Source organism: Cyprinodon variegatus, unplaced genomic scaffold (assembly GCF_000732505.1).
Source record: "Cyprinodon variegatus isolate N-32 unplaced genomic scaffold, C_variegatus-1.0 Scaffold393, whole genome shotgun sequence".
NCBI lineage: Eukaryota > Metazoa > Chordata > Actinopteri > Cyprinodontiformes > Cyprinodontidae > Cyprinodon > Cyprinodon variegatus.
This window is the reverse complement of record NW_015150846.1, coordinates 218,704-241,626: the sequence shown is the minus strand read 5'-3', so window position 1 is coordinate 241,626 and position 22,923 is coordinate 218,704. Positions and strand designations below refer to the sequence as shown.

At 38.2% G+C, this 22,923-nt stretch overlaps 2 protein-coding genes across 4 annotated transcripts in view; one reads left to right on the top strand and one right to left on the bottom strand.

Annotated features, from left to right (window-relative positions):
• The window catches only part of slc7a4 (solute carrier family 7 member 4), a 10,868-nt gene extending 1,975 nt beyond the window's left edge, over positions 1 to 8,893 (top strand). For both annotated transcript variants that reach the window (XM_015387425.1, XM_015387426.1), the window contains exons 2-5: positions 1,808 to 2,863; positions 2,950 to 3,656; positions 3,767 to 3,875; positions 6,804 to 8,893. In XM_015387425.1, coding sequence (XP_015242911.1) covers positions 1,882 to 2,863; positions 2,950 to 3,656; positions 3,767 to 3,875; positions 6,804 to 7,021 — 2,016 coding nt within the window. In that variant the 5' untranslated portion in view covers positions 1,808 to 1,881 and the 3' untranslated portion in view covers positions 7,022 to 8,893. The remainder of the gene's footprint in view (positions 1 to 1,807; positions 2,864 to 2,949; positions 3,657 to 3,766; positions 3,876 to 6,803) is intronic.
• Positions 8,894 to 13,600: 4,707 nt separating this feature from the next.
• Positions 13,601 to 22,308, bottom strand: ccdc157 (coiled-coil domain containing 157). Of its 2 annotated transcripts, XM_015387378.1 has the most exons (9): positions 21,987 to 22,308; positions 19,564 to 19,714; positions 18,793 to 19,489; positions 17,322 to 17,399; positions 17,091 to 17,236; positions 16,844 to 17,020; positions 16,601 to 16,769; positions 15,956 to 16,095; positions 15,427 to 15,587 (listed from the first exon to the last, which is right to left on the bottom strand). In XM_015387378.1, exons 1-9 carry the CDS (start codon positions 22,232 to 22,234, stop codon positions 15,561 to 15,563), a joined length of 1,833 nt encoding a protein of 610 aa, XP_015242864.1. In that variant the 5' UTR covers positions 22,235 to 22,308; the 3' UTR covers positions 15,427 to 15,560. The 2 variants fall into 2 exon arrangements, with proteins under 2 accessions (XP_015242866.1, XP_015242864.1); XM_015387380.1 differs by lacking the exon at positions 15,956 to 16,095 and having other exon boundaries at positions 13,601 to 15,587.
• Positions 22,309 to 22,923: the final 615 nt, after the last annotated feature.

Below are 22,923 nucleotides of genomic sequence, written 5' to 3'. Positions count from 1 at the left end.
ATAATGTTGCTAACGGGTCTATTGTTGTGTCGTTACGCCATTGAATACAGGGTCACTATTGCTGATCAATACACCTACTTTTTTTTTTTTACATTGAAGCTTGATGCATCATCAAACTGTTCCTTTTTTAAAGTTTTACTTGACTTTTACAATTGAACAATATCGAACGAAGTTTCAAAGCTATTTAAAACAAAATCTTATGGCAATGAAACAAAATTGATGCCACTCAACAAATGCTGCTTGCTGATGAAAGACTGGAAGACTTTGGTGAATTTGCTGGAGGGCATGTGAGAGTGGAAAAAAAAAAGTATTCTTGATCTGCCCATCTCTATTGAACAGCCCCCACTGTGCAGCTGATAGTCCTGGAAGGAAATATGAAGCTTGGTCCATTAAGATCTTTTAGAATAGATTAAAATGTTCAACCTACAGCTGGGCCATTTATATTTATCTCTGATCTTCTCATGCACTGCTAACCAATAGTAGCAAAGTCCAGGATAAATATATTACAGGCTTGGATTGTAGATACCAGGCCTTTGCCCGGTGGGCCGGTCCTAATTTCAGCGTGCGGGGGCCAGCCCTCCTCTCTCCGGCCGAAGCACCCACCTGTGACAGTAAATAACTCAAGGAGCTCAAAAAGTAATACATTAACTACCTAAATAATGCATGCAGTATATATAACCCTTCCTTTTCATGCACATCCCTGTGACGGTTGGTATGGCGTAATTTTCTACTTCTTTAAACTGTAAAATCCTATTTCATCAAACTGTAAAATCCTTGCAACAAACTAAATTATAATAAAACTAAAATGCTTTCTTTAAACCAAACTACAATGTTCCTCTTATATTTGGCGAATTTATGTTTGAATATTTTGCAAAAATATTTTGCGGTGCATATTTGAAGATAGATCGGTTAATCCACAATGTGTATTCGTATTGTGTTTCAAATTTGAGACACGCGTTTGACTGTGCTTCTATTTTTAATTTTTTTTCAGTGGGGGGGGGGGTTCATAAGTGGGCCAGATGTAGATGGAAAAATGCCAGGGCCGAAAATCGTTCCCGGTCCGAGCCTGATATAGTATGCTATTTAAGTGTAGGTTGCATGGCTGAGGGTGAGAAAATAACAGTTTTCTCTAAAAGTTGCATTAAAACCAGAAAAATAAGAAGTTGTTGTATGCTTCTGGGCAACAATTGTCTTCTGAAGACACATAGTGGTAAGGGAGCCCTTCTGTTCAACTAGCTGTTGCTTGAGTTTTTATAAGGCTTTCAAATATAGATCCAGAATGAAAACTGCATATTAGCGTTGGATCAGCCCTACTAAGAGGAGGATTTAAATTAGGCATTCATCTTGAGCAGGTATCTCCAAAGTCAGTTCTCAAGGGCCGCTGTCCTGCAGGTTTTAGAGGTTTCTCAGCTTTAGCACAGCTGATTCTGATGATTGCTGTTCAGCAAAAGCCTGCTAATAAGCTATCATTGGAAATCAGCTGTGCTGGAGCAGGGAAACCTTTAAACCTGCAGGAGAGCTGCCCTCAAGGACCGACTTTGGAGATGCCTGATCTTGAGAAATCATCAAGTTAAAATTTACGGTTTTGAAACAACAGCTTTTTTTTTTTTTTACAAAGTTGTCAAAATGGTTTCTTTATTTGAAGTCCAAGAAAATATTTTGGCTAAAAATGAGAATCTCTATGCTTTAATTCTTGAGTTTCTTTTTGAATTTTCTGATTCTTCTAAAATGGAGCTTACAGATATACATCCTGAAAACCCAGAAGACCTTTTCTTATATTAGTCCCTTTGAATATTCTCTCTTGCAGGCCATCTCCCTAGACAGATAATGGGTCCAGACTGAACGCTACAACTCCGCTGACCTGTCTTTAACACTGTAGCCATGGCAACTTGTTCGAGAGGCTGTGCGCCGGCTGTGCGCCTTTGTCAAAGACTAAACCGGCTCAAGACGCTTGACGGTGACATGATGGAGACTTCCTTGAAGCGTTGCCTCTCCACCTTGGACCTGACTCTGATGGGCGTAGGCGGCATGGTTGGCTCTGGGCTTTATGTCCTGACAGGAACTGTGGCTAAAGACACTGCCGGTCCGGCTGTCATCATATCGTTCATTTTTGCAGGTATCGCTTCTCTACTTGCTGCCTTCTGTTATGCAGAGTTTGGAGCACGCATTCCTAAAACAGGATCTGCGTACATGTTTACCTATGTGTCTGTGGGAGAAGTTTGGGCTTTTCTCATTGGCTGGAATGTGATTCTGGAAAACATGATTGGTGGTGCTGCTGTAGCGCGGGCCTGGAGCGGCTATCTGGACTCAATTTTTAACCATGCTATCCAGAACTTTACAGAAACACACATCATGCAGTGGAATGTGCCCCTCATTGCCCATTACCCTGACCTCCTGGCTGCAGGTATCCTTGTAGTTGCCTCTGTTTTCATTTCCTTCGGAGTTCAAGTGTCCTCCTATCTGAACCACATCTTCTCCACCATCAGCATGGGTGTCATTGCTTTTATCCTAGTCTTCGGCTTTGTTCTTGCTGATCCTACCAACTGGAACCAGGAGCATGGTGGCTTTGCACCTTACGGGATGTCAGGGATCCTGGCTGGCTCGGCCACATGCTTCTATGCTTTCGTTGGGTTTGATGTGATTGCGTCCTCAAGCGAGGAGGCGAAGAATCCTCAGAAGGCCATTCCAATTGCCACTGCTATCTCTCTTGGAATGGCGGCGACAGCCTACATCCTGGTCTCCTGCGTATTAACACTGATGGTACCCTGGCGTACCCTGGACCCTAACTCAGCCCTGGCAGACGCCTTCTTCCGCCGCGGCTACAGCTGGGCTGGGATTATTGTGGCCGTAGGTTCCATCTGTGGTGAGTTTCAGCCTTTTTGTGATTTCTACTTTCAATTATGTATTTTTGACTAATATTTCCATTTTCCTTTTGTTTTTTTTTATTAGCTATGAACACTGTGCTGCTCTGTAATCTCTTCTCCCTTCCTCGGATTGTATACGCCATGGCAGAGGATGGGTTGTTCTTCTCCATTTTTGCCAGGGTCAATCCTGTCACCAAAGTTCCCGTCAATGCCATCCTGGTGTTTGGAGTCCTCATGGCCTGCATGGCTTTGATCTTTGACTTGGAGGCTTTGGTACAGTTCCTGTCTATCGGGACTCTGCTTGCGTACACCTTTGTGGCGGCGAGCGTTATCGTGCTGCGCTTCCAACCTGAGAAGACCAACTCCAAGGATACCTCTACAAAATCTCCCGACGCCAAAGCTGAGGTGTGCGCTGCTCCCTCAGAGGCACAGACCATAACTGAAGACGCCGAAGAGCCCAAGCAGTACGAGTCCTTCTCGGACAAACTCCAGCTGGTGGAGAGGCAGAAGACGAGAGAGCGGCGTGGGGTGGGGCAGCTGAGGGCCTACTGGGAGCCCTACCTGGACAGGCTGCTGGGGGACTGTGAACCCGGCGAAGTGGTGGCTTTCTGTGTGATGACCCTGATTGTCAGCTCAGTGTCCCTCTGTGCTGTGCTGGAGTTTGGAAACGAACAGCTTCAGTTCCCAGTCTGGTGTTTTACAATGCTTCTGGTTATTTTCACTTTAGCTTTTACTCTTAGCTTAGCACTAATATGGATTCATGAGCCGCAAAGAAACCGCCAAACATTCCAGGTGAGCTTATAGATCATACGTTATGCTGCACAGTTAACTTTAATAAGGTGACATATTGTGAAAATGTATGACCAATGATCAGAGAATAAGAAAAATTTTTTGTTCCTTAGGTACCTTTGGTTCCACTGACTCCAGCTGCCAGTATCCTCTTCAACGTGTTCCTGATGATGAAGCTAAGCCTTTTGACCTGGATTCGGTTTACGGTGTGGATTGCTATAGGTAAAATAACAGCTACCATAAGATAACTATGAGTAAAAACACCAATGTATGTTGGTAATTCTTTTTTTAAATAACAAGGATCAATGACTCATTCGTTTCTCTTCTAAATAACTATCAATAATGCTGCTGAAATAGTGAAACAGATTGTTATTTATCTACAAAATTCATTCCCTGCATTTAACCCATCCCCTTGAGCTGCCATTGTGCAGTAACCCCAGACTGGTCTTTGCTCAGATACCCAGAGTGGCAGTCTGTGGGTGTGGGTTTTGAACTCATAACCTCAGGATTCCAAGCTCTATGCCCTAACCACAAGGCTGCCACTTCCACTGTTGTATGAGACAGAAAAAACAGTACATCAACTGAATTTATTTAATATTTTTTATTTTAGTTAATGCAAAACATCACCTTTGCACCATTTTGCTTATTTTTTCAAAAGAGAAGCATGTTTACAACAAGCTGATATTAGCAAACAGACATAAATATAGACTTAAAACACTACCCCAGTCTGTATTCACTCCTCTGCTTATTTATCCCACTGTGACGCCTTTTGTTTTCACACCATATCTGTGTTTTTTAGGATTTGACAAGCTTCCAGACAAGCAAATCTGTATGTCTTATTACCAAGGGAAATATGCCATTGCTTACTATGAGCATGCTGAAGTACAAAATTAAGGAGGATTATTGCAGAAAAAAATTTGCACCTTTGAAACTTCAAGGTTTTAGGAGCTTTACTAACCCAATGGGATTTTAAGGATGTTTAAAAAAAAACTTTTTTTTTTTTTTATCAGCTATCAGATTCCTCATTACAAATCACTGACTGGACTCAACATAACGTGATATGAGTCTTTGAATCGGAAACAATTTGAATGTCATTAAAAAGTGAACATGATGTAGTGCATGGGCAGATTGCACAAACATTTTCTGTACTTAAAGATAACAGATTTCCTCTCAGAGGATGTAGATGGTGGGGATGAGACGGTTAATGACAGATTTAATGGGAGGGGCGTCGGTAAACCTTTTAAACACTCATGTGAGCCAGAAACAAGCTGGCAATTTGCTTTCTTGTTGTATAGATACATGTTGAACATAAAAGGTTTCCAGGTATCATTGGCTCAGTTAGAATGGATACAGATAAAATCTTTGATAAAAACAAAAGCCCAGAATTCTTCACTTCAAATTAGGATAAATGTGGCCTGAAATGATGTATTTTATACCTTTGAAGTGTTATTCAACTATATCGTGTTTTTCAAGGTAGCCATAAATATTTTTATAAGCTATTCTTAGTTTTTTCTAGAAATAATTCATGGATTTATAAAAAAAATATGATTTTGCAAGTAATGTTTAGTTCAAATTTCCTAAAGCGTAATTCCTAATTTTGTCTAACTTTTCACTGAAACCAACCTGACTCTAAAAAACAACATATTTCTGTGTCTAATAATGATGGATTTAAATTGATTCTGCAAACTTAGGAAGTGTTAATGTTCACTCTTAAAATGCACTCTCTATGGCATCATGTTTCAAACACCTTATTTCAATGGTTATCTGTTATCTGTAGAAAGTATAATCTGAGTAAGGACAATGTTTTTCCAATTTTGGCTGTTTTCAATACTACACCAAGTAGTACTACAAAAATTATGAAGAAAATAGTCAGAGAAACTGCATGATTGGTTAAGGGATGTAGTTTGATTTGTTATAATGAACTTCCTCTTTTACTGGCTTGATAAAATATCTGAGTTATAAGTTTGAAAAGTTAGCAGAAGCGTCTTCAAAAGTTGCAAGACTGAGTAGGAAAATGTGAATAGGAGAGGCTGAGGTGTCTTACCTCTGACTTTCTTCTAAAAAATTGAATATGTGGCAGTAAAAATATTCGGATGAAAACTATTTCTCTTTATTAATCTTAAGAGGAAATAGTACTACACCATAACAAGTCATTTTTTCCTAAAATATGCATTTTGAATTGTGGATGTAAGTGAGACACCTTGCCAATGCAACAAGCCAATTTACATTTAAATTGAGAAAAAAACAATTGCATTGGCTTATTTCAAGTACATACAGTACTATCTTATTTTAAGAGTAAAAATACTAATTCCATTGGCAGATCATCTTATTTACCTACTCAAATTAGGTGTAAATACATTTGATTTAAGAAAGGATGACTTATTTTTATACCGTTTTTGAAGTGTAAATAAATTCTCCTTTCTTCAGTTAATTTGCTGCTTCAGGGTTTGAAGTTAAAAGATGCTAATAAAAAACATCACTATTCCAAAGTAGTTTGTTTTTTTCTGATCAGATTGAGATTCACTTTAAGTGGAATTGGTCTCTCTACGTTCAGAGTTTATTGGATCTACAACCACGTCACCTTTACGTAAAAGTTGGAAATAAGTAGAACCAATATTTTCTGTTTAAAGTATCACTAAAGCCTCCTAAAGTACCAAAACAGGTACCTTCAATACAGAACCATGGCTAAGTTACAGAAAGCCTCATTCATTCATAACAGATAACACTGTTTAGAAAAGCTAAATACTGATGAGCACAGTTGTATCCTTTTTGTTTTTGCTGTCCCCCTTGTAGTTAACAAGAAAGTTTTTGCCGTACCCCCATCCACCCTGTTTCAAATACCCTTATAACAGTTTATAAACTAAAGTAAGCTGTAGTACATTTGATATTGTTACAAAATAAACTAGAACCTCCTTTAAATCATAGAACATCTAATTTAAAGTGCAATCATAATCTTAAACTGTTTACTTTTCTGTGTCACAGAATTAAACATTTTCATTAATATTAAAAAAAAAACCTTCTAAAGATAGGTCATTTACTCCTAAGGAAATCTTTAGCATTTTATGTTGTAATTTCTCAGTAATGTGCACATTTTTTTCTTTTTTAACCTGTAATCAGTTTTATCAGTGTCCTGTTCCACCCTGTTCCCAGGTCTCCTGGTGTATTTTGGCTATGGGATCTGGCACAGTAAAGAGGGACTGAGGGAGCTGCAGCCCAAAGACATGGCCGCCCGCTATGTGGTGCTACCCAGCGGCAGCCTGGTGGAAACGGTGCAGTCCATTCAACCTGACGGTCAAGTGGTCACCTCAGCACATCAGATCAGCTCCTCTGATGCTTCAGCTGCTCCTGAGGCTTCTGGGAAGAGATAATGTGAGACGATTCTGAATCATCATCGATCCTGCCTGGTTTTATCTGTTGTCTCCTACGTGCACTGTATTATTACGCCTAGTGTACTATCTGTATCTCTCTTCCTGTAGCGCTACATGGTCTGTACTCATTACTCTGGTATCTGAAGATAGGATGGAAGGCCATTGTTCTGTCTTTTTGTTAAGCACATTTGTATATGTAAGAATCAAATGTACGGTACAGATATTCGTCACTGCCCTTGAGAACATAATAAGCTCTTTTCTTGCAACCTGGCCAGTTTTGTCTAAATTCCTGTTCATACCCTGTTTTACTATTATTACTTACACCTTTTTTTCATATTTGATCTTTTAGAAAGATTTTGACATAATTTATACAACAATTTACAATATAGAAGCAACAAAAATCTTTGGTTCTCCTAAGTTTAGTGGAAATGCACTAACTGTTCTCATAACGTCTTATTCATCCTTTAGAGCATAAATTCTTTATCAGAATTTACACACCCATATCTATGGAGTTTGTGTGTAATGAATAGCTCAATCTATGAAACCTAAATATAAAATATTTCAGCCAATTGGTTCTTTCTACTGCCTATTATAGATGGATTTCATCCTTTTTAAAGCTTAAGTTTGTTGTTGTTTTACTTTTATCTGCATTTTTTTACCCTGTTTTCATACATATACTGTTTAAATATTTATTATTAATATAATGTCAATCATCTTAGGACCTAAGTATACAGAAATGTCTTGTTATTTATCTTAAAATATTAAATATATCTATTTTTATTCTATAGATACTGCTATTATTTTTCATGTGATTGGAATTGCTTCAGTATTTCCTGTTTTTAATCATTTCCTTTCATCGTATGCATCATACGTGTTACTGACACATGTGGCTTTATTAGTCTCCAAAACTCTATAGTTTAAGAGTTCAGATTATCTTCTTAATCTCATCCCATGATCCTTCAATCATTTGTGTCCCTGATCCCAGGCATGTGATCAGCATTTTTTCCCTACCTCTCCAGACTACAGCCTTTATTTTAAGAGCACATCAAACTGAGATCATGTCCCTACATTTTATTTACATGAGTGCATGGAAAAGCACAGAGTTTTTCATAGGGATCCACTATGAATAAATATTAGCCAGGCAGTATGTTAAACCTGGATTCTCCCTCGTCTCTCCGAGGCCTCCGTAATCCCTTAGATTTGCAGCAGTCCCTATCACTAGTCTGACCTAGATCAGAAAAAGGCACAGATGTAAGAACATTACCATAACATGGAGACAATGTCCCCTTTACTTTGCACTAATGACCATCGAGTCGATATCACATGAAATATGTAAAAGCACTTAAAAAGATTTCAGTTCTGTTGTTACTGATGTTCATTTTCTGTTGCATGTTACAATAGAAACCAATGGCCTTAAAATGTAACACTTCTTATATCCAAAGCTGATTTACTTTTTTGTTTGTTAATTTGCCTGATAGATAAAGTATTTTATCAAATCATTATCCTTCATTTAAAAAAAAAAATGAGTTAATTCAAATGTAGATTGTACTGTAGAAAGCATTTTGGTGTAAGGTCTGCAAGAATTTTATACAACTTTGCACAGATTTGTCCAGTTAATTTGTTTCATAGCAATGCTTTTGGTGTCTGGGTTGGTGACTTTATATTTATACTGTGATGCTGATTTTTTTAGGCTTAACATTCTCACAACTTGATCTCTCTTTTTGTGCTAGGGTGCACAAATATGAGCGATCAGGCCTTTCTTACTTCTAAACGTTATTGTACTCTGCATTAGCACACCAAAGTCTAAGATCCCTGTGTTATAACATTACTTTGTGTAAAATTCAAAAAGACAAAAAATAATAAATGTTTTGAAGCAGCACCAAAATCCCACTGGAATATTATTGGTTTGTTTGAAAAGGAGCTGGCATCACATGGCTTGATCCCAATAGTTTCCATCATTGGAGTTGCTCTGTGTTCCAGGTTCTTCTCTTTCAAGTCATGAGGAAGAAATAAAAACCGCAGTTAAGCAACTTTGATTATTTACAAAATCAACACCAAAAAAAAAATAATGACAAGGAGGTAAGGAACCTTGTATAAATATTTATTACAAAGTTTTTCTGTCGCTCACCATCCCCAATCCGTAAAGTAAAACTCTTCTCAGAAATTGTATAGAGTAGCTTCCATCCATCCATTTTTTTGTCACCATTATCCCTGCTGGGGTCATGAGGGGTGCTGGTGCCTATCTCCAGCTTTCAATATGCAAGAGGCGGGGTCTCCAGTCCATCGCAGGGCAACACAGAGACAAACAGGACAAACAGCCATTCACACACACTCACACCTAAGGCGAATTTAGAGAAGCCAATTAACCTAACAGTCATGTTTTTGGACTGTGGGAGGAAGCTGAGGTACCCAGAGAGAACCCACTCATGCACAGCGAAAACATGCAAACTCCATGCAGAAAGACCCCGGGCTGGGAATCAAACCAAGAATGTTCTTGCTGCAAAGCAGCTGTGCTACCCACTGCTCCACTGTGCAGCCCGTATAAAGCAGCAGATCAAAGCAAATCAGCAAGTTTTTAGTGGTAATATTTCTGTCTAAATACGTGACTACTCTATCTCTTCTTTGCCAAATTTGATGTATATTTCTGTAAACAGCCCTAATCAGATTTAAGTCTGGACTTTTACTGGTTCATTCTGACACAGCAAGTTGCTTTGAGGGTTGGTCGCCTAGATGCTTACCCCATTTTTCACCATGGGTATTCCGAGTTCAGAATTATGTACTTTTTTTGCCTTCCTCTGCCTGGAAATTGGACTTCATATATCTTATTTGCTTATTTTTAACATTAACCATCTTCCTACCTCTCTACAAAAAAAGCAGAGTGCAACACTTGACAATTTTTCTTGACAGATTTTCATCTGCACCTCCTCCAGAGTCGTCGTTGGCCTTTTTACCTGTTTGTTCAGTTAAAGCAGTCACTATAGGTGGGCAGCAGTGTCTATATAGTTTTCTAATTTCAGATAAAGAAACAAACCCTTAGATATTCAAAGATTTGTGTTTCATTTTTACATCCAGGCACTTTTTTAAACTCCTCCACTTCTTACACCGCTGTTTACTAGTGTTGCACCGATACCAATACCATTATCTAAAATGGTGGTATCGGTATCGGTGTGTACCGACAAATAGGGCACCAATACCATTTTGAGAGCCAAAAGTTTATTCAACTATTGTCACCCATTCCAGGTAGGCAATAAAAAGTTTTACCAGATTCACTTTGTATTAGTCTTTTTCCTGCTTCACAAAGGTAGGCAGCAGCTTGACAAAACCATGATGGCAATTATTTTACACCTAAGTAGTATGCAGTCCTTCATATATACACACACCACACAATTTCAAACAGATGGTTTCAGTATGGTATCGATATCGGATGATACTGCACAGCCTGGTATCGGGTGAAAAAAAAATGGCATGGCCGCAACACTACTGTTTACTCTTGTCCTCAAACAACCATCGTAGACCTTCCCTCAACATAGGTTGACCAGACGTCCTCTTTTACCCAGACATGTCCTACTTTTTAGACCTAAAAACATGTCTGGGGGGGAATTTCAAAATTGTCCGGGATTTTGGTCGACAACAGTGTAGCACATAGTTGAAACATACCGGGCACTCGAACCGAGCCGTCAGAGATGTGCTTCCCCCAGCCTGCCTTACCGGCCCCTGGCTCATGGCTCTCTGCTGAGGTCCGGGGGTCCGGTCCAGTCAGCGGCCCAACTGTTGACCCCCCCTGCCAAAAAAAAATGTCCTCCTTTTCAGAAACCCAAATGTGGTCACCCTACCACAACAGCAAGGATGAAATTACAAACAGACTAACTTTATTTATTCACTGAGTCCCTTGATTTTGTTTAGGGATATCAGAGTGAAGGGGGCCGAGTGCAAAGCATGCCACATTTTGTATTTTTTTATTTGCAAAGTAAAACGTTACATTTTTACTCACATTTTAAAACTATGCACTGTTTCAACAGAAAATCAAAACAGAATGTATAGTTAAAAGTGTTTAATGGATTTGGACACTGTTCCTGGTGTTTATGACAATTATTTGAGCAGATCATTTTGTTTCCACTCATACGTCAGAAATTTCTACCAATGCAAATTTTGACCAGAAATCAACTTTCCTTAAATGTACCTCAGTAGTTTCTGTGGTTTCGGTATTCCTAAAGAGAGACAGAGTAGAATAGAACTTTATTGATCTCACAATGGCGAAATTCACCTGTGACATTGGCTCTCTAAACAAACAGTGCACAATGGAGGAAAAGGTGCATGAAGTATATACAGTGGATGGTAAAACAATAAAGCTCAATGTGATTCAAATTCTTCAAAATATACAAACAAAACAGAAAGTCAATGTGTTTTTTGCATAATTTGTTAATATAAGATAGATTTTATTGATCTCACAGTGGAGAAATTTGCTTGTCACGTTGGCTAAATATAAACAAAAAGGTGCCAAAAAGAGGAAAAGGTGCATGGGGTATATACAGTTTATACAGTGTGTCCACATATACGTATCAAACAGCTGAAGTCTCTTATTTAACAGGATTATTGCACTGGGTATTGCTGCTACTATTACTGTTATTTGTACAGTTGACTTCTTTCTGAAAAAAAAATGGTTAAAGATTAAAGGAGAGGGACTTGGAATGCAGGAAACAAATGCTGAGGATGATGGAAACACACTTCCATGGAAACTAGCACTCCTCTGTTCAGGCAGCACACAATCAGTGACAGACACCTGCGCCTCACATCTTTGTGTGAAAGACTCAAGGTTGAGTGAGCTGCTATGTACTCAGAACCACGTGACTCATGCTCTTTAAAGGCCATTCTTTCACACACATGCAGGTTCGTTAGAGACACCTATCATATGACCTGAATGCTGAGCTGTGTCAGCCATGGCTGTTCCAGCTTAGGAGCATTAAAACAATGCATTGTCAAAAATGAATCTGCTTAAATGCATTTACATTTCTAAGGTTTGACTTTTTTTTTATCTAACTTGGATTAAAAACAGAGTTGATTTGTATCAGCTTTTTGTGGCCTTGCTCTCTTTGTTCACTTCTGTGGTTTGAAGAGTTGTTTACAGAGATAAAGGGTACAATGGTAATTAGGAATCACAAGTATGTGTGCATTTTAACTGCGAATGTGAAGTTGCAGAGAAACATTAAAATAGAAGTTTTTTAATTGCAGGGTTTTTTTCTACAGTCAAATGGGAAACAGGCAGCGCCCTCTGCTGTACAACTGTATGAACTACCCACAAGTCACAGATCATTTAGTAGGAAAATAAGTGAGGGTGTAACTAGTGAAGGTGAATTTGTGGTACAGCAGCATATTTGTTCAGTTGTATTCGCCGATTAGTAGCTGTGATAAAGAAAAAATGTATGACACTACAAAAGGAATGTGGGAGGATATATATACAACTGTTTACATTTGTTTTCAATCTGGTCTGTTCCTGTTTGGCTGTGACACTGTCCTGGAGAGAAATATCACCTGTGCTGCTGCCATCAACACCTTTGTTTACAGATGTTCGGGCTCTGCCTGTTTTTCAGTGTAGTCATGTTTCTCTGACTGTGACTGGCTGGATGTGCTCTCTTTCATCCACTGACATGGGAGATGGCTCGGAAGTCATCTGCCTTGCTGTGTGTTTCCTGGACGGGGCCGCCTGTGGAGCTGGTTGACACTTTCCCTTTGTATCTCTGCTTCTTTCTGTATGCCTGCATCTATCTCCTTGAACTCCAGTCGGCCTTGGCAGAAAGCCAATCACACTGAGCCTGGTTCTGCTGAAGGTTGCTTTCTGTTAAAAGGGAGTTTTTCCTCTCTACTGTCGCTACAAGCATGCTTAGTGTGAGGGATTGCCTTCTAGTCAATGAGTCGATGCAATCAACAGTTTTTTCTTAGATAGAAAACTTTCAATCAATTTGACTGTAAGATCTGGTGAACTGTAAGTGCCTTGAGATGACATGTGTTGTGAATTGGCGCTAAAGAAATAAAATGAATTGAATTTTGTACCCTTTGTTTCAGAGAAACTGAAGCCGAACTGAGAAGGCATACGATTTTTATGTGACTCTGCACAATTTGCATACCTGTATTTAAGAATTTGTTGTGTTGTAACTCAAAAATTACAATGCACAAATAGTTTTACAAACATTTTCGATCAACTAAAGCAAAGGTGCAAATGTAAGATTAGATCTGCGACTCATAAAACACAGTTTGTGCTCCAAAATTTATAGAGTTTTTTTTTTGTAATTGTAAAACTTAGAAAACAAAAAACTTCAGTTTTGTTTCCCTCTGCAGTTTTAAATTCCCAGTTACAAAGCACAAATATGTATGATGCAAAATTATGTTAATAGAAAAGACACACAGTATTTTTTTTTTTTTTTTTTTTTTTGTTTAGTCTTTTGCATTCAATAGTTGAATTCTGTTACCTAGCAATTAGTATTGCAAACTGAATCAAAAGTAATAGGAGAGGGTCTATTCTTGGAGCCGATTATGTTGTCCATCATGATAAAAGTAAGACAATGAGAACAAATGTTGTCTAGATTCAAACGAAACAAAAACATTTATTGGCAAATCAAACAAAACATTAACATTTTATAGGGAAGGGAGGTGCATGAACTTCACATATTTACAGGACTTGGCTGCTGAATGCAGTTATAAATCAGCCGACGCATGCACTAATTGGCCAATACCGATTCAAAAAAATTATATCAGGCAAAATATCAGCTGGGAGATGTAATGGTCTATCTTCGGTTTCTGTATAATCATTGCAGTTAATATTATTAATTTCCTCCCCTTTTTTTTGGAGTGGGATGAACATATAACAGCAGTCACAAAAAAATTGTTCAAAGAAACAATGGTGGTTGAAATTTGAACTTTAGAAAAAGAAAAATTATAGATACATTTGCTTGTTATACTTTCCCTTATCAAGTATGTGTTACTTGGTTGGTGAGATCATCTCCATTATCTGGAAACAAGTTGTACTGAATGGAGTCAGTAGTCGTTTGTGTCGCACTTTATAGTGGCACCTGTTTCCCCCCTTGGTAGGCGTTTTTCCAGCAATGGATCACCTCTAATACACAACACATTCGCCTCTTCAGTCACATTTAGTTTAAGCAATTTACAGTTAGAAGGTTTTTTTTCAAGAAGTAAACTTTTTGTTAAATGTCTGCATTTTTCTTTAAGTTATCATTTAGGTACACATTTGTGCCTTTCACTTTCCTTCCTTGTTTTTTTATACAGTATTTTTTAGTTTTCTGCTTACAGACCCCAATAGGGTGACTGAGTTGTTGACTTCGTGGTAATGCAGGGGTGTCAAAGTGGTTCCAGAAAGGGCCGTGTGGCTGCAGGTTTGCTTTCTAACCAAGCAATAGCACACCAGACTCCAGTCATCTCATCAAGAGTTCAGATTGGACTCACTTGATAAGATGAGTGGAGTCTGACACCACTGTGGTAATTAATGGATGGCAGGCTTCAGTGTCCTGAGTTCTTATCTCCATTCCTTTCATTTTCATAAATGTGATAACCTGTTGTTCTACCGATCTTTTTCTGTCGACTTTCCTTCAGAAGCCACGGCTCTTAGTAGCTTTGTGGTTTATTATCTAATCCAGTGATAATAAAGTTATTGCTCCTAGAATATGTTTAAAATCTTTGTGGCTCTCTGAGGACTTGATTGTCTTGTTCTTTGTTTCATCGTCCCCATTTAGCGCCGCAATTTGCTTTGACAAGCCTATTTTTTTAAAATCTTTTGTTTAGAAATACCATTGTTGATCAGGCCTTTCTTCTAGCGTATTTAGTGTCTCTGGTAGTTATTTTAATGTTTTCTTAATTCCCTTAAATTCTTCCTCCACTGCTTTCTCTTTGGTCCAATGCTTGTATGTGTATTACAGTCCATATCTAATGGTTAATAAATCATTTATAGATGTATTAATATCTAGACTGTTTATAACTGCTTAATATGCATTTAACATGACTAATGTTCAAAATGCTTATTTTGCCTATAAGGTATGTTAGTCTGAATTGATTAAACTTCATGCATTCTTAGAGGGGTGTCCCTGACCCCGCATGGGTTCCCCCCAAACCACGTATAAGAGGGCTCTCCTAGACCCGGCTGTAGCTTCCATGGTCCCAGAGGGGTCTCCCAGACCCCGCAGGGTTTTCTGAGTTTCAATCAGGCATATGAATGAAACCACTCTGATGAGGGAGTCACAACCCCCTAACAACCATTAACACCATCCAGGTGACCTCCAAGCTAATCCAGTGGGAGGGATCAGAGCCACCTTTTGTTTTTTCCTCAATTATTTGTTACATCTACAGTATATTAATCTCAGTGCTCCCCACCATCAGTTAGATCCGAGAAAGCCTCTCAAACTTCATTTTACTTATTTTACCATTAACATTACAGTGCTTTTGTTTGCTAAACTTCTTCCAAATGATAAAGAACCAGTCTGGTCTCTGGGTTGGGCTTGAACTTTCCAGGCAAACAGCTGATCCGCTTTGGTCTTCACTTTGTGTGTCGAGGTGGATCCACCTGTTAAGGCACAAAAACAGATTTCCATGATGCTGGTGAAGATTCAGACATCCAGGTCATGGTCATTCCAAAAAAAGTAAAAAATTTAGACTTAGAATTTGCATGTTTTCTAAGCCAAAACAAGGCTTTGATTTTGGCCCACTCTATAAAGAATTTCTGACATTTTGAATAGAAAAATATTCCTGGATGGGAAGCCAAACGTCTTCAAACTTGGAAACAAAGTCCAGTGGATCTTTTTTTTTTATTTTTATTTTTTTACTTTTTTGGACAGATTTCTATGATCCAATTGCAAGTGGAGTCTAGGTTACCTCAAATATCACTTTTCGTCCCACTAAATCATATCTTAAGTTATTGTCCCCTATTCTTACCCTGGTGGAGTTAAATATTTGTCTTTGTCGTAGTTTCTCAAGACTTTTTTGGAGAGTAGCATTTTCCTGTTCCAGAAGTTTTATACGAAGGCTGTTTGCCTGCTGTTGTTGCTCCATATCTAAAATCAAGTTTCCGGTACCTTGCAAAAAGGAAAAGGAAGAACATGCAATAAATGAAAAGAGTTTAACTTTTTAGATAAAATTTAAAATTTCAACCCTGAAATAGAGTTTTCTGTGCAATTTCTGTCATGGACATATGTTTATATGTACATGTTTGTTGACCAGCCCAGGAGATATTTGGCAGGAAGAATGATCCTCTGGGTCACACTGTATTTTTACCCCAAAGAAATAATAACTCGTGGAAGGTAACTGATCAACAAAAAGGGGAATATGAATTGAAAAAAGAAAATACATTTTATTTTAAAAGGAACAATAAGGGCTTTTATTTATTTATTTATTTATTTATTTATTTATTTATTTATTTATTTATTTATTTATTGTGTGCTTCAATGAATGGCTGCATTTCTCAATGTTATTTATTTGTGGTTAGCTAATTAAAAGTTGCATATGTTCTAAGACCTTTCCTCACATCTTTATCAGAAACTAATATGTGCATGACTTAAAATGAAAGTGGGAATTTCTTACTTTGCGGTTGGGTTTGAGCCCAGTCGTTTAGCTCTGGAAAAAGCACCAGAAGTCTCTCCCGCTCCCTCAGTGTATTCACATGCTCTGTTAATTGTGCCACACGTTTTTCCAGCTCATCTGCATGTGTCTGTAGTGTTTGCTTCTCTCTTTGGAGCTCTCTATAGATATCCTGATGGAAGAAAACAAACAGGTGAACATTGATTGTATTCTTTGAGTCATGGATGTGCAGGCGCTCTCGTTTACCTGCTGTTGAGAGAGCTGAGCCTCTTGTTGCTCCTTCAACTTATAAATATCTTGCAGCCGTTTGTTTAAACTGCTCTGGGCATCTTCCTTCTCTTCCAATTGCTTCTGTAGCTCGTCACACTCTTCATCCAGAGCATCAACTCTTTCTAATAAGGACTGCTGCTTTGCCTGCATTGACTAGATCCACAACCATCAAATAATAATTGTTTATATCAGGTAAAATTGTCGTTTTAACTGCAAAGCTGACCTCCTGTCGACAACAAGCGCTCTGATACTTGGCCTTCTCCTTGTCGAGGAGAAGTTTAGTGTCACTGAGATGAGTTTCAAGCTCCAGGATCCTTTGCTGGAGTTTACTGTACGCCTCTTCATCTCTTTGCATCTCCTTTTCGTCTTCTGTTTGGAAAGAGTATGGAAATGATTCTTTCTTACAGAGAAACATTAGAAGAGCTGGTTGAAAGAGGTTCAGTGTGTGCTTTACCCAGTGCTTGCAACATGTTTAGCTGGAGTTCCACCTTCTCCTTGAGTCTGGTATTGTTCTCCTCCAAGGACAACATTTCTATCAAAAATACATAAAAGAAAAATCATAAAAATAATCAAATTAATGCTATGGTCCCTGCAAAAGTATTCACATCCCCTGTTTTATATTTCCATCTTTCTTTTTATACCACTAAAGCCACATTTTTCAATGCATCACACTGGGATTTTTGGTGACGAACCAAGTGACCATAAATGTGTGGGGTGATAGAGCAATGAGATGTTTCTTTTTTCTTTTTAGCTTCTCGGTTGAATTAAGATCTGGACTTTGACTGAATAGTTCTAATCAATAAATATGCTTAGATTTGAAGCTTTACAGACCTAGTTCTAATTGTTGGAAAGTGTGCTTGCCCTTATTTTCACTAAATCATAAAAAGAAAGCAAAAAAGGATACTTGTAGGCATTTTCATTTTTACTATTCCTACAGTAACAATAACAACAAAAAGTAAAATAAAAATTACGGCTTTTGCCCATGGTGAACTCAATAAAAGGTGTGAAGCAACTACTAGAGAACCCCTCCTTGATGTTATTCTTTTAACAGCTGTGGCGACTGAGCACAGCAAGCCGCCAATCACATGGTGATGCAATGCAAACAGACTGACTCAGTTGTTTCTCCTACAGGCGGCTATGCAGCAACACAAAGGTGAACTCTTTGCAAACTCTTTGAACCAGTAGAGCTGTAGTTGTGATCCAGGTGGGGTCCTGTGTGTGTACCCACAGAAACTTGAGGTATTTCACTCAACACAAATACTCCATTGACGGTAAGCAGAACATGGACTCTTTTCTGTCTCCTGAAGAAAATGGACACCTTTTTTTAGGTATTGTAACAGTGGGAGTGGTAATTTTTCTGTTGTGAATGTAAAATTTGTTTTTTGGCACATATTCACAATGAACCCACTGATTAAAAGTAGCTTCTAGTGATCGAATTGAAAAAAAAAAAACCCTGATAAGATGGGTAAACAAACACTGCAAAAAATGGAAATCTAAGTAAGTCATTATTTTCTTAAAATAAGTGCGTTTTTTTCTCGAATTGAGGATGAAAGTGAGACACTTTGCCAATGGAACAAGGCAATTTACATTTAAAATAAAAAAAAACTATTGCATTGTCTTATTTCAAGTTCATATTTTCTAATTATCTTATTTTAAAGATACTATTTTTATTGGCAACTCATCTTATTTACCTTCTCAAATTTAGGGTAAAAAAACTTAATTTAAACATTTTTTTACTTATTTCTAGATCTTTTTTGCAGTGAAGGTCTGATCCCCCCACATAAACAGGTGATAGAAACCATCCTGTTGGGATTCTGCAAGTTTTAATGACTAAAATAGGCTAAAAGTGAAAAAAAAATGTGTTTTAGGTTAAATGATTAAATTTAAAGCATTTTTGGAGAAAGTGAAAATAATCCTTTAACTACCTCTCTTTAGTTGCTTATGTTCTTCTTGCAGCCTTTGCTCAGTTTCCTTTGAGGATCTCTGTGCTTTCTGAAGAGCTAACTCCAGCTGGACTATATTGGCCTGGTGTTTTTCCACCTCTTCTTTAAACTCCTTCTTCACGCTTACCAGCTGAGAACTAAATCCGTCTCGCTCTGATTCAGCTTTTCTGAGGGCTTCTCTAAGAGGCTCCACTGTACTCCGCACATCCTGAAGATGTTTTCCGAGGCGGCGCATGTCCCTGAGTTGCTCTTTGGCCCACAGGGCAACATCACCCGCCGTCATTTTTCCTGGATCCACTGTGTCTTGCATGGCATCTAAGAGAGGCTGTAGAGCAGAGGGAAGACCCTCACTCTGGAAAAGATCGATCAAAGCATCTCCTGTGTTTCTCAAAAGGGATTGCACTCGATAACATGCATCACAGGGTACAAGCAAGGACTCCACTGTCTGACAGGCAGCACTGTGCCGTTGAATTTTAGAACAGGATGAGGCATTGAGATCTGGACCTGAACTTGTGTGATTCTCAGGGGGGAATTTGAATGAGGTTGGACAAAACAAGGTAGAGGCACAATTTCTGCAGAAATCAGACCCTGAGCTGGTTGGGGAAGATGGAGAGGAGACCTTCTTCTGATTAGTGTCTAATGCCTTTGTTTTGATCTGTTTTATGTCTTTGGAGTTCTCCTATAAAACAAAGAAACAGTTGAAAATCAATGAAAGGTCAAATTACAATGTCAAATGTTTACCTTTATGCATACCTTTGTGTTTGCATACTGAAGTAAGTTACCCCAATAGTTCCTGACCACAAGGCCCACTGAGAGGCATCCTTTCTGCTGGCTTTGATCTCTTCTGTATCTGCCCTTCTGTAACTCTGTAAAAGCCCCGACGCTTTGTAGGAGGAGCAGGAGTCTAGATAAAGCAAAAGAGAAAGCAGCATGTTAAATTAAATCTTTAAGCGTTCTGTCACAGAAAATGTCTTGCGTAGGTTTTAATACCCCTTGAATATTTTTACATGGTGATACTTTAGAGCCAAAAATAATATAACAGATTTAATCAGGATTGAGTGTGGTACAAAATCACAAAGTACGGTAGTAAATAATTGTGAAATGGAAGGAAAATGCTTTTCCCAAACAAAAACTTGAAGCTTTTAGAAATCTGTTTGTGTTCAATATTCTTTATCCGATTTCCCACAATAAAACCAGCAGCCTTCAGAAGTCACCTAATTAGTCAAAACTTCATCTGAACACACCAGACAAGTCATAGAAATTTAAAATATTCTTAAATAACCATCTAACAGAGCACTGCCAGTCATTCACACATGGAAAAGCACACAGTTTAGCTGAAAAACTACACACAAATGCCCAATTATTGAGACTAATTACAAGCAGTGCAAGTTGTTAATTTGTGTTCATTAGAAGGATCAAATATTCAGATAAAGGTTTTTCTAAATAACACAGAAGCTTGTTGATCTTCAGTCGAATCCTTTTTTATCTGTTAGACACTTTTAAAAATATTAAAGACATTTTTTTAAAGTTACCTTTTGTACAGCTTTCTTGTTTGATCAACATAAATTCACATTATTTATTGTTGAAATAAAATATGTTTTTTTTTTCTTTATAAATATTTCTCATGACAAGTATATTGTGTTTATTTTATTAAAAGAAGGGAGATTTTACCTGTATCTTCCCCCTTTTTAAGGAGTTAAAAGCCTTGCTTCCTCTTCAGTGAAGAAGTGTTGCTGAATTAGACACAGCACATTTTATATTAAGCTATTTTCAGCTGTGGGGGCTAGGAGAGGACTACAGTACAAGCTATGTCAAGATTTTCTGATGCAATAACCTACTTTAAAATTTGCATCAGAAAAACCTGATGGAAATGCACATCATGTCTGTTCCAACCCATAATCATCGGTAGAATTATTTTTATTTTATTATATCAACAGCACAGAGGCCAGGCTCGGACAGTTAATCTGTGGACATTTGCACGATTTCAGCGTGCAAGGGCCGGCGCTCCTTAAATCATACCGGCCCCAACACTTACTCTCCGGCCACAGCACCTACCTGTGACAGTAACTAACTCAAGGAGCGCAAGAATTTTTGGCAAATGGTGTAATTTGCTTTTTCTTCAAACTGTGAAAACCTTGCAACAAACTAAATTATAATAAAACTAAAATGCATTCTTTAAACCAAACTACGATGTTCCTCTTATATTTGGCGAATTTATGTTCGAATATTTTGCAAAAATAAGATGTGGTGCATGATGGGGTTTTGTATTGTTGCCAGGTTGTGATGTTTCCCAATCTGGCAGTTTAGGATGGCCGTCTATGGGTAAAAAAATGTTTTTCTTTAGATTTATTGCCTAAGAGATCAATGGACTTTGGTTCAAATTGGGTAAAATGTTGCATATCCAGGCGGTTTATGAACATTTTTTGAACCGGAAAACATGAGTCAGTGACAGTGCTGTATGTGTGAGTGGGTGTCTGGCTGGCTGGCTTCATGCAAGTGTGGACGTTACGCAGCAGCAGTCACTGTCGCGTCCGTGTTAATAACCAAAGCTAGTACAACTGCATAAAACCGGGGTCCATAAGTGGGCCTGTGTAGATGGAAAAACCCCAGGAGCGAAAATCGTTCCCAGTCCGAGCCTGACAGGGGCTATACCAGGGCCCAATACCAGCTCTACACTGGAAAAATTATATAGAAATAAGAACAAATTTCTTAAATTAAGTGTATTTATCCTTAATTTTAGTAGATAAATGAGATCGTTTGCAAATGGGATGCATATTTTTACTCTTAAAATAAGATAATTAGATAATATGCAATTGAAATAAGACAATGCAATTGTGTTTTCTTATTTTAAGTGTAAATTGTCGCGTTCCATTGGCAAGATGTCTCTCTTATCTCCTCAATCCAAGAACCAATGCACTTATTTTAAGAAAATATGACCTATGTAGAGTTTAATTTTTTGTAGTGTAAGGGGGACTGGCCCCTCTTGGCCCCTCTCTTGAACTTCCCATGGCTGCTGGGTAGAGTGACCACCAGCTTTATGCAACTCATCCAACTCCAGATTGGATAAGCCTAATTTTAGAAATGAATTTAGCATAAACTGGTGAAATTTCAATTTCAACCGCCCATGGTTGAAACCAAATAAATGTTTTAAATATTTAAAGTGTTTATGGTAATACCTGTCAACCACCAACTCCAACAAAACAACATGCGAGTGCTGATTGTATGCGTCCTCTCCATTCACAAAATCATACTCCTCCAGCAAAGCCACCATGTCCAAACTGCAGGCCAGTTTGTCTGGGGACTTCCAGGAGGTGTAATGGACCGGTCCGGTTCTGGAAAGCACGTCCTCAATCGCAACCTGAATATCGACCAGGTCTTTCCGGAGGTTCTTGATGCAGTTCTCACGGCCCAACAGCTCAGTCATATCTCACTATTATTTTTAAATATCATCTGTTTTACACACTAATAAGAAACCTGCTGACATGTTGACATTGTGTTTCCCCGACAACGGCAAGAGCAACACTCCAAGATCCACAATGCATTGCGTCTTTCTCCGGAAGCAATACGCGTCCATTAAACCGAGAGGAAAGAAGAGATAATTATTTTTATTATTATGGCCAAGTTCTTTATATATAAATGTCAATATAGAGGCTACAAACCGTGCATTACTGCTTTTAATCATGAAATCAAACAATACATTGACACCATACAATTATCAGAAAATAAGAAAGCAATCAAAACTCGAGTCCTATTTAATCGTCTTATTTGGACAGCTGTTTCCCCCTAGCGTTTACTTGTAGCTACTATTTTTTTTTCTTGTCTTTCTTCCTTACTGTTTCTTGTTTTGCACAAAACGAGGACAGTTACTTGACTGGTAAACATCTGAATTTACACCTGTTAAAAATATGTGTAAAAAAAAATGGTTGTTAAGAATACCTATAGTGCAATATGGTTGCTCTGTAATGTTCTTTGGAGAAACATAAAATTGTATTGAAAAAAAAACCTCACGACTTAGAATAGGACACACATTATTGAATAGGTCATTATTTTTAATGGGGAAACATCAGACAGTGGGGAAGATCAGACAGTGGAACATGTTATTTTGAGTTGAAG

Coding starts and splice junctions, on each gene's coding strand:
- ccdc157 (XM_015387378.1), bottom strand. CDS start 22,234: ATGACTGAGCTGTTGGGCCGTGAGAACTGCATCAAGAACCTCCGGAAA. Junction 17,237..17,321: donor AAACATGTTGCAAGCACTGG/GTAAAGCACACA, acceptor CTTTCCAAACAG/AAGACGAAAAGGAGATGCAA. Junction 15,588..15,955: donor AAATATTTAACTCCACCAGG/GTAAGAATAGGG, acceptor GTGCCTTAACAG/GTGGATCCACCTCGACACAC.